Source organism: Oryzias melastigma, linkage group LG17 (genome assembly GCF_002922805.2).
Source record: "Oryzias melastigma strain HK-1 linkage group LG17, ASM292280v2, whole genome shotgun sequence".
In the NCBI taxonomy this organism is placed as follows: domain Eukaryota; kingdom Metazoa; phylum Chordata; class Actinopteri; order Beloniformes; family Adrianichthyidae; genus Oryzias; species Oryzias melastigma.
Window position 1 is genome coordinate 4,557,945 of NC_050528.1, and position 10,175 is coordinate 4,568,119.

The 10,175-nt window shown below is 35.5% G+C and overlaps 1 protein-coding gene and 1 long non-coding RNA gene across 11 annotated transcripts in view; one reads left to right on the plus strand and one right to left on the minus strand.

Moving 5' to 3' along the window:
* LOC112147779 overlaps positions 1–1,971 on the plus strand; it is a 5,878-nt gene extending 3,907 nt beyond the window's left edge. Inside the window, exon 5 of the long non-coding RNA XR_002919533.2 lies at positions 770–1,971. This is a non-coding gene — a long non-coding RNA (uncharacterized LOC112147779). The remainder of the gene's footprint in view (positions 1–769) is intronic.
* The window catches only part of greb1l (GREB1 like retinoic acid receptor coactivator), a 62,445-nt gene that overhangs the window by 14,097 nt on the left and 38,173 nt on the right, over positions 1–10,175 (minus strand). For 6 of the 10 annotated variants that reach the window (XM_036216516.1, XM_036216510.1, XM_036216511.1 and 3 more), the window contains 10 exons: positions 9,223–9,360; positions 9,012–9,137; positions 6,840–6,977; positions 6,515–6,700; positions 6,137–6,436; positions 4,268–4,396; positions 3,859–3,993; positions 1,604–1,804; positions 1,352–1,532; positions 782–971 (listed from right to left, as the gene is read on the minus strand). In XM_036216516.1, coding sequence (XP_036072409.1) covers positions 782–971; positions 1,352–1,532; positions 1,604–1,804; positions 3,859–3,993; positions 4,268–4,396; positions 6,137–6,436; positions 6,515–6,700; positions 6,840–6,977; positions 9,012–9,137; positions 9,223–9,360 — 1,724 coding nt within the window. The remainder of the gene's footprint in view (positions 1–781; positions 972–1,351; positions 1,533–1,603; positions 1,805–3,858; positions 3,994–4,267; positions 4,397–6,136; positions 6,437–6,514; positions 6,701–6,839; positions 6,978–9,011; positions 9,138–9,222; positions 9,361–10,175) is intronic. The other 4 variants (XM_036216512.1, XM_036216514.1, XM_024274375.2 and 1 more) reach the window with 1 other exon arrangement.

Genomic DNA, 10,175 nt, shown 5'->3' on the forward strand with positions numbered 1-10,175 from the left:
AAAAAAAAAAAAAGTTCTGGTTACTAACTAAAACTGTTTTTTCCCAAAAAAAATTAAAGTAATTAAAAGAAAATGATAAAAATAATAAATTCTGATTAGTAACTGGTCCAAACCAGATAGTAACTGTTTTGTTTTTTTTTCTAAAAATTGAAATAACCCAAACAAAATTCTGGTTACTATTTAATACGCACCAGTCACTATCTGGTGCGCATCTGTTACCAACCAGATTTCTTTTTTTTATTTTTGTTATTATTTCAATTTTTGGAAAAATATATATATTTTTTTACTTTTATTTTTTTTTTTCAATTTCCCTTTAGGGGCTCCGTAGCTTAGGGAGTAATACACACAATCAAAACATGTTTTCTAAATAGGACGTTAAGGGTTAATCAAAGTTGGCCATTAAATAATAACTATTAAATGTTATTTAAACACAATTTAAGTTAAAAAAAGAAAAGAGTTTTTCAAAACTATAATTAATTCAATTTTATTTATATAATCCAATATCACAAAGGAAATTTGTCTCATTGATCTTCATAAATATTTAATTTAAAAGTATTTCACTCAAAGATTTCCTTTGAGTTGTAAGTGCATAAAGCATCCAGCAGGGGGAGCAGCTGAGCCACAGATGGAAAAAGTCAAACGCAGGAAGAAAAACAAATCAGATTTCCACATTTCTAGCATATTTTGGATTTTTATGGATTCATTTCACCCTCATAAAAGAATTTGATGTTTGAAATGTTTTCAAATTGAACGTTTTCGTGCTAAACAGAGAAATACTCACCAGACTTTCCGCGGAAGGCCAGTGAATCTCATTGGAGACGCTGATGCGGGACTGCCGCGTCTGCAGGGTGTAAGGGAAGCAGCTAACCTGAAGGACCAGCAGGTTCAAGGCCTCCAGGACCTCCTGGCAGTTCACCACTCGATCAGCCAGACCCTGTAGCTCTCCGTGGCACACGGAGCCCGACAGCGCACTGAGAAGAGGCCGAGATTGTGTCAGAGACTGCAGCAGACGCCACATTTACCCAGAGCTCAGCTCTGTGTTCACTGTGTGGGAGTCGTTCCCAGGACGAAGCGGGAAAACAGGAAGTGATCTGGGTTTTATTTTTGGAACTGAAACGTCGTGGAAATTTCTTCAGTTCTGAGCACCTGCATGAAGAGAAAATCTGTTGTGGCTCGGAGCGAATCTGCCCCAAAAACAAAGAAGTTCGGCTCAGGATGACGCGTTTGTTTTGACTCTCCTGCAGCTGTTCTCCTTTTTTATCCTCACGAGGACAAAGCAGCTTTTTTAACCCAACGAGCACTAATAATAATGTCAGAGTAAATCACGTTTATTGTTAAGAGTCATCGTCACCTTGTGAGGTCAACGTGCGCGTTGTCATGAATCAGAACAAACAGGGTGTAGGGGTTCTGCTTGACTTTCTTCATGAAGGCCTCCATCCTGGCGTGGACGTCAGAGTCCAGGCGCACCACGTACTTGTCCGATTTCTGGCTCGCCGTGGAAACGTCCTCGTTCCCTAAATCCACGAGGACTCCTGAGGCGAAAGAAGGAAGGCGGGTGAGCGTGGGGCGACGGCGGAGCGGAAGAGCGTCAGCCGAGCGCTACCTGATTGTCGGATTCGCTGTGCGGTTTGGTGGACCAGGATGTGAGACGGCGGCACCAAAACCAGGAAGTCCACCTTAGAGAAACGCCCCAGGTCCAGGTTCTGGGAGCCAGAATCAGCGATGGAGCAGACCTGGGAGAGGAGACTTCGAGCCACGCTCAGCTGGGCCGGATAGATCTGGAAGATCTTCTGTAGAGGTTCTACTGCAGAACCGGAGGAACGGACGTTAGCTTTCATTCAGGACAAAACGATTGAAACCAAAGCTTGAGGAGATATGTAAAAACAAAAACTGCAGATGCAATAAAACTTTCCTCATTTATTTTAAACAGATAAACCTGTTGGTCACTTAAATAAAATGAGTAAAATATTAGACAGAAATCCAACATTTTCTTACTTTTATACTTATATTTATTTAGATTTGTGAGTTTGAAACGACGCAGGAATGAGAATTTATTTTAGGTTTCTTGGTAAAATGAAAAATAAAATCTGTTTGATGGTTAAAGTAATTTGGTTTCTAATCATATATTCAAAAAGTGATTTAAATTAAGGATTATTTTACAACACATAATCTTTTTGATCTGCATGCGTCATAATGAATTTTAATATAATGTTATGTTTACTTATATAATCAATATGTACTTCATCTTTTTATGTGATTTATTGACATTTAAGGATTCCTTATGACCTGAATCTAAGTGTAAATATCTGATTAGAAGTTAAGAACCGGATAACGAAAATGTAGGTTAAGACAGTGGAAAGTGAGGCGGAGGAAGGATGAGATTATATACGTTTGCTTCTTCCCAATCAAAATCTACTGAACTTATTGTAATAATCTATAAGATAAGAGTAACACTGTGTCACGTTTAGTATAGAAAAGAACAAATACTCTTATTTACAAGTATGAACAATATTTAAATTAATGAATGAATGAGTTTTATGCCTAATTGTAAATATATTGACATCTTTTTAAGATGGATTTTTCTTAATTCTGTTTTTATTTTCTGTGTTTTACTGTGAGGAACTTTGTGATTTTTATCTTGAAAGGTTCTATATAAATAAAGATCATTATTAATATTTGTATTCCATGACTTTATGTGGATATAAACCTCTGTTGGTTGTCTTGTTTATGCATATATGTATATATATATATATAAAACTAACTAAAGGTTCTTTTACACTATGGAAATTCCGTTTTAATAAAAGTTTAAATAAAAACAGATACTTGCTCTTTATAGTACAATAATTTGAAAAATCTAATATTCAGACTAATCAGGCCTAAAAACATGAAAAAAGAACAAAAAAATAAAATCTAATTTTATTTCAAATAAAGTATGGAAACTGAAATATTTCATAAAAATAGAAAATATTTAGTTTTATTCAAAGCACAAATCTGGTTATCTGAACTATTGGTAATAAGTTAAAATGTTGTAGATGTTTACAATTACAAAATAAATAAATATCAATCAATCCATCAATTAATCAATCAATCAATAAGAAAATCGATTTTTATTAATGTAGCATATAAAAATAACACAAAGTGCTATATGAAGGATCTAGATGAAAAACATTAAAAAATCTTTATTTATTTATTTATTTAAAGGAGTGTTTCAGTTTGCTGAGCTGCACCACAGTCTGGGTTGTATTGAAACAAACAATAAATGTATCTTTAGATAAATGAGGTATTATTGTTTTGTGTTGTTGTATTTGTTTGCTTTTTAAAATAAGGAAAATTCACATTAATTATACTTTTTAGCAAAGCTACAACATAAATGAGCAAAAATGATTATAAAAACAAAAATAAATCTGTTTTTTTAAGGCAAGTAAAAAACCAAAAACAGATTTTGGGCACAAATGCAAACAAATGACAACAATAAAGATAAAAAACTTGTAACTTATACAACATAAGCAGACACTTAACATTAAAAAAACAATATAACACAATAAAGTCCTATTTTTTTAAATAGTATAATTTAGACTTTTATTTTTTTTTGTCAAAATCAGACCAAATTTTTTCAGAAAGTTTCTGTAACTTGATGAGGAAGCTCCTCCATATTTTAACTTATTTAACTGAATTCCCTTTCAGCCAAAGCTGCAGCTGAAACCGTCAACAACTCCACAGTTTTGCAATACTTAGACGCCGAGCCAAGAGAGATAAAAAAAACAACAAAAACAGGTAAAAGAAGAATCCTGGCTGCCAACATTACAGTTCGGCAAACACGGGAGTTTAAACAGCGAGCACATTCGGGAGCAGTCTAACCTGCGTCTGTCAGCGGCAGCATGCTGGCAGCCTCCTGGGAGTGGAAGTGCTCGGGGACATCGCCCTGAAAGGGCAGGGTGACCTGTCCTTTCCGTCTGCGTTGGTATCGCACCAGCTGCTTGTCAAGATTGTCTCCTGGAAACAGCCGGTCACCATAGTCACACAAAGACTCGCAGCAAGGGCAGCGGCTGCACGCAACTCCGCGCCGCTGCCGTCCACGAGAAATGTTTGATTTTGGTTATAAAATCAAACATTTCAAATGGAACACAACCCTCATCCAGACCCCTCACACACACACGAAGTGTGTGTGTGAGGGGTCTGGATGAGGTGTGTGTGTGAGGGGTCTGGATGAGGGTTGTGTTCCTTTTGAGCAAACACTGCTTTTATCAGGAATGGGAAAATCACTCACCGAGAGAGGTGGTTTTGAAGTGAGAGGCCAGAACGCCGACTTTCCCGGTGATGAGTTCATAGCTGATTTCTTTCAGGAACTCGTTGGTGGTCAGCATGCCTTCGGCTAAAGCTCGCGCTTGATATTTACCTGCATTCAACAAATTATATAATTGAAAACATTAAAAACAACAATGAAAAAGTAAAATAAAAACACAGCCTGGCTATAAATTTTTTTTAATTTTTTTTTGATTTTGCAAAAATTTGGATTCCACTTGGTAGTTTCACCAAAATAAACTAAGGCAGGTGTGTCAAACAATCACACAAGGGACCAAAATCAAAAAAACACTTTAGGTTGCAGGCGAAACATTTATTGAACACACTAAAACACAACTTTTAAAACTTTAAAACCCTAACTTTTTAACATAATTATGAATAAGATCTAAAGCATTACCTGTGATAATGATAGTGTGAATGCTGTAAGCTGAATTTGGCCGCTGAAGATGCTAGTGCTGGTAACTGAAGATGCTGAAATTAATAGCTGAAATCACTGAAGCTAATAGATGAAAACCCTGAAGCTGATAGCTGAAACCCCCTAGGTTAGCCGAAACAGCTAACATGTAGCTGAAAAAATAGCTAAACTTCAAAATAGCCTAAAAAACCTGAAAACCCCTAAATTAGCTAAAACAGCTAGTATGTAGCTGAAATATTAGCTTAACTCCAAAACAGCTTAAAAAAACGGAAAAAGTGAAAAATAGCCATAATAGCTAGTATGTAGCTAAAAAAATAGCTAAACTTCAAAATAGCCTAAAAATCTGAAACAGACTAAATTAGCTGAAATAGCTAACATGTAGGTGAAATATTAGCTAAACTCCAAACAGCCCAAAAAACAGAAAAAAGCCTCAATTAGCCAAAACAGCTAGTATGTAATCAATAGGTTCGCTCTAAAAATGCCTAAAAACTAAATAAGAAAGATTAAATTAGCCAAAATAGCAGGCAAGAAGCTGAAATGTTAGCTAAACTCCAAATTAACCTAAAAACTAAAAACAAAAGAAAAAAAAACAGGTTAGCCAAAACAGCTAGCATGTAGCTGAAAAAATAGCTAAACTTCAAAATAGCCTAAAAAACCTGAAAACCCCTAAATTAGCTAAAACAGCTAGTATGTAGCTGAAATATTAGCTTAACTCCAAAACAGCTTAAAAAAACGGAAAAAGTGAAAAATAGCCATAATAGCTAGCATGTAGCTAAAAAAACAGCTAAACTTCAAAATAGCCTAAAAATCTGAAACAGACTAAATTAGCTGAAACAGCTAGCATGTAGCTGAAATATTAGCTAAACTCCAAAACAGCTTAAAAACGGAAAAAAGCCAAAATTAGCCAAACCAGCTAGCATGTAGCTGAAGATATAGCTAAACTTCAAAACAGCCCAAAAAACAGAAAAAAGCCTCAATTAGCCAAAACACCTAGCATGTAATCAATATGTTCGCTCTAAAACAGCCTAAGAAGATTAAACTAGCCAAAACAGCAGGCAAGACGCTGAAATGTTAGCTAAACTCCAAATTAACCTAAAAACTAAAAACAAAAGAAAAAAAAAACCTAGGTTAGCCAAAACAGCTAGCATGTAGCTGAAATGTTAGCTAAACTCCAAATAGCCATACCATTAAAAAACTCTTAATAAATACTGAAATAGTCCAAAAAGCCGGGAGAATGCCAATTTTTAAAACTTTAAAACTGTAACTTTTTAACAAAAAAGACGCTTTTCTCCTAAAAGTTGAAAAATAACAGTAAATCAGAGAACATAAACACTAGAGCCCTAATAAGCCCTTTAAGTGATCTCTGCTTTTATGAAGCAATAAAACTGTTAAAGTTTAAGAAGTTTTGTGCAAACGTACCCAGAACCAGCACACAGAACTCGTTCCCGCTCATTTTGGAGGCGCATATGACCACCACGTAGGTCGGCAGGCTCCGCTGATGGTGGGGACCTTCGCTCAGGGAGCGCAGGGACTCGGAGATGCCCTCCCCCAGAGAGCCGTGGGTCACCACCACCTGGACGGTGCCCCCGGAGACGCTGGCCTCCAGGCGAGCCAGCCACGGCAGCTGCGACGGAGTGATGGCGGGGCTGCCGGGACAGCACAGCATGGCCTTCAGGATGATCTGCTCCAGCTCCTCGCGCAGCGGGATCTGCTCCGGACCTGGAGGAGAGGGGAGGGACACTGAAAAACACGGACTTTTGGGAACATTTTTAAACTTTTAAATTCCTAAATACTTACCCAGCCGTCCAAGATACTGTAAGGTGAGCAGGATGGTGGTCTCCACGCTGAGCATCTGGCTGCTGTGAAGGCCTAAAGTCTCCTGGGCTTTTTCTGTCAGCTGGCTGCTCTTATAGCAACTGACCAGCAGGGGGCTCACTACTATGTCGCCAACATTTCCATAGAAATAAGGTAAAGTGCCATAACCTAGAACACAAGGACTTCCAGTTAAAGATGAAGACAAAAACGAACAAAAATATGCTTCTAGAATGCTAAAGAGTAATATTTTTGAATTCTTTGTTGTGTATTTATTGAGCAGCATTGCCCCCGGCTCGGTGAGATCTACCGATGAGGATGACGGGTCGGACTCCTGAGGAGTTCAGCAGGTTGTCGGGGATGATGACGGTTTCTCCGGCGGTGACAGGCTGCGGCTGAATGACGGCTGAGACCGGAGGCTGCGGCGACGACACCGCCAACACAGAACCTGACGGACGAGGAAATATTTAATATATTATAGCGAACCCTCTTGTTTATTTAGTCCTTCTGGTGGTCACGATTTGTACACTATAGTGATTCTCCTGCTCCTTTCCGAACGTTTATTGGCAGGTGAAACTCAATCATACTTTAAGTATTCTTGGTATCAAAACGTTCAGTTTGTTAAAGACATTACTGTTTGTGTTTTTATTATTCATAGACATTTTAATTTTTGAAATATTGAGCAATATATGCTCCAATGGAATTGAATGAGAAAATCTTCAAATGTCAAAATTTTAAGTAGATTAGCAACAAACCTTTAATTATATTTATGGGCTATGTTTTAATCTTTTATAGTAATTTCAAAAAAATTGGAATTTAGCTTATATTTTAGCAACATGCTAACATTTTGGCTAATTTGTTATTACTGAGGTTTTTATAGACTAATTTAGAGTTTAGCTTCTATTTTAGGAACAGGCTAACATTTTTAACTAATTTAGTTTACTGAGGAATTTCAGGCTAATTTGGAGTTTAGCTAGTATTTAAGCAATGTGCTAGCTCTTTTGGCTAATCTACTGAGGTTTTTTTATGCTAATTTAGAGTTTAGCTAATATTTGAGCAACATGCAAACATTTTTGGCTAATTTTGCTTACCGAGTAATGTTAGGCTATTTTGGAGTTTAGCTAGTATATAAGCAATGTGAAAGCTTTTTGGGCTAATTTGGCATCTACTAAAAGTTTTTTTTTTTTTTTTAACTCTAATTTGGAGTTTAGCTTATATTTGAGCAACACACTCATTATTTTTAGCAAAATTGGTATATATTATGGATTTTTAAGCAATTTCCCGACAATCTTGTATAGACTAATTTAGAGTTTAGCTTCTATTTTAGCAACAGGCTAACGTTTATGGCTAATTTAGTTTACTGAGGAATCTCAGGCTAATTTGGAGTTTAGCTAGTATTTGAGCAATGTGCTAGCTTTTTTTAAACTAATCTACTGAGGTTTTTTTATGCTAATTTAGAGATTAGCTAATATTTCAGCAACATGCAAACGTTTTTGGCTAATTTAGTTTACCAAGTAATTTTAATTAGTAATTTTTGAGCAACACACTAAAATATTTGCAAAATTATCATGTATTCATGATTTTTAAGCAATTTTACAACAATTTTTTATAGACTAATTTAGAGTATAACTTCTATTTTAGCAAGAGACTAACATTTTTGACCAATTTTGTTTACTGTGTAATTTTAGGCTATTTTAGAGCTGGCTAGTATTTATGCAATAATTGGCATTGACTAAGGTGTTTTGGAATTTAGCTCCTAATTGAGCATATTTTTTGCAAAATTGGCATTTATTAGGGATTTTTATGCAATTTTACGACAACTTTTTCAGAAATTTAGGTCAACTTCAGCGCTCTTTCATAGTTATTTAACAAAATTTCCAGTCTTTTTGCAAATTTAATATTTTGCAAATATTTTTTTCATTTTCAGCAAATACCTTCAGCAATTAAAGTAAATTGCATCAACATTTTCAGCGACTACTTTCAGCAAAAAGCATTTACACTAGTATTATTGCATATAATGAAACTTTTCTAGTTTTTATTTATAATTTTACTATTTTAAATAATAGTTATAATTATTATTTCTATAATATTTCTTGTATTGTATATGTTATTATTAATTATGTAATATTTATATTAACATTTGATTCATAATTAATTTTTATTTTTTATAATTTTTTTGTTTGTTTTTATATTCAAACTTTATTTAACCAGGAAGTTCTCGTTGAAGATAAAAACCTCTTTTCCAGACCAGTCCTCGCTAAGAGGTAGCTATGTCTAAAATACATGAAACAATGAACAAAAAACATATTTTTACCACCTTTGGATAAGAATTTCAAAAATTATCCCAACAATGTCTAATTTATACATTATGTCGTCTAGATCCGTCACCATGGTAACCCTGATCGCTCTTTACTTTATTGATTCCCCTTACGAGGACAAACGAGGACAAACAAAGATGTAATCAGCAGTCACAGGAACCGACCTGGAGGACAAACTATGGGCCGGATCGCCGGAACAGGAACTGCTGTGGGTGGGACCGGCACCACCGAGCTGGGATGCCAGCTGCGGTGACGCTTCTTCGGAGGACCGGAGTTCATGGCAGAAGACACTGAGCGTCCAGCACAAACAGGAAACAACATGTTTTTTATATAAAAGAGAAGAATAAATGAATAAATAGAAGGGCAGAAACTCACCCGGGCTGTCCCCTAAATCTGCACTCCGATACCCCTGACCCTGGGGTCCCAGAGGGACCTGGGAGGGGCTCAGTAACGGAGGATGCACATCGACGCCAATTCCATTCGTTGGTCCGTTTACCCTAAGAGCTGTGGGTACTGTTAGCAAAAACACACATGCACGGAAATTAGACAAAGAAATTCAAATATAAAGAAGATAAAGATTTCTCGTTTGAACAAGAAATAAAAGGTAAAAACAAGAAAAGTCTTCTTATCATTTTGAGTTAGAGATTAAGTCATTCTAAATCTGCAATTAAAAATGTGTTTTTGTTGTCTTTATTTACATGATTTCATGGGAACGGTGTAATTGTGAAATTGAGTTTTTTCTAGAATTTCAATAAAGTTTTGCACATTTGTGAAAGAAAACACAGCTAATAATGACAGAAAACTAACTAGATAGGTAGATCGATAGATTCCATTTTGATATTGTAAATCACGTCATAAATTATTTTATATCACAATATCGATATTTATCAAGTATATTTTTAGTTAAAAATCTCATAACTTTATTTTTTAAAGTAACGGAATGTCAAAAATTAGAAACATTTTCTAAAGTGCACAACAGTTTGAAGTTTCTTAGTAGGAAAACAGTTTTGAACAAAAAAATCTGCAATAAAAATAAACAAATAAAAATGAAGAAAAATGGCACAATAAATAGTTTTCTGTCGCCTACATGATATGTATCATCAGCACTACGATAAGTCATTCAAAAACACGGATGGGAACAAAACTTTGATTCACAGCAGATTCATTCAGATTTCTGCCACTAGAGCTCTTCATCCTCCATCAAAGGAGACGTTGGCGTCTTATTCAGACTATGAATTTTAAAAAACAACTGTAACTGATTTTTTTTATTATTTGAAAACAAGACTTTGCACATTTGAAAAAAAGGAGAATTTGAAAAAAAAGGAAAA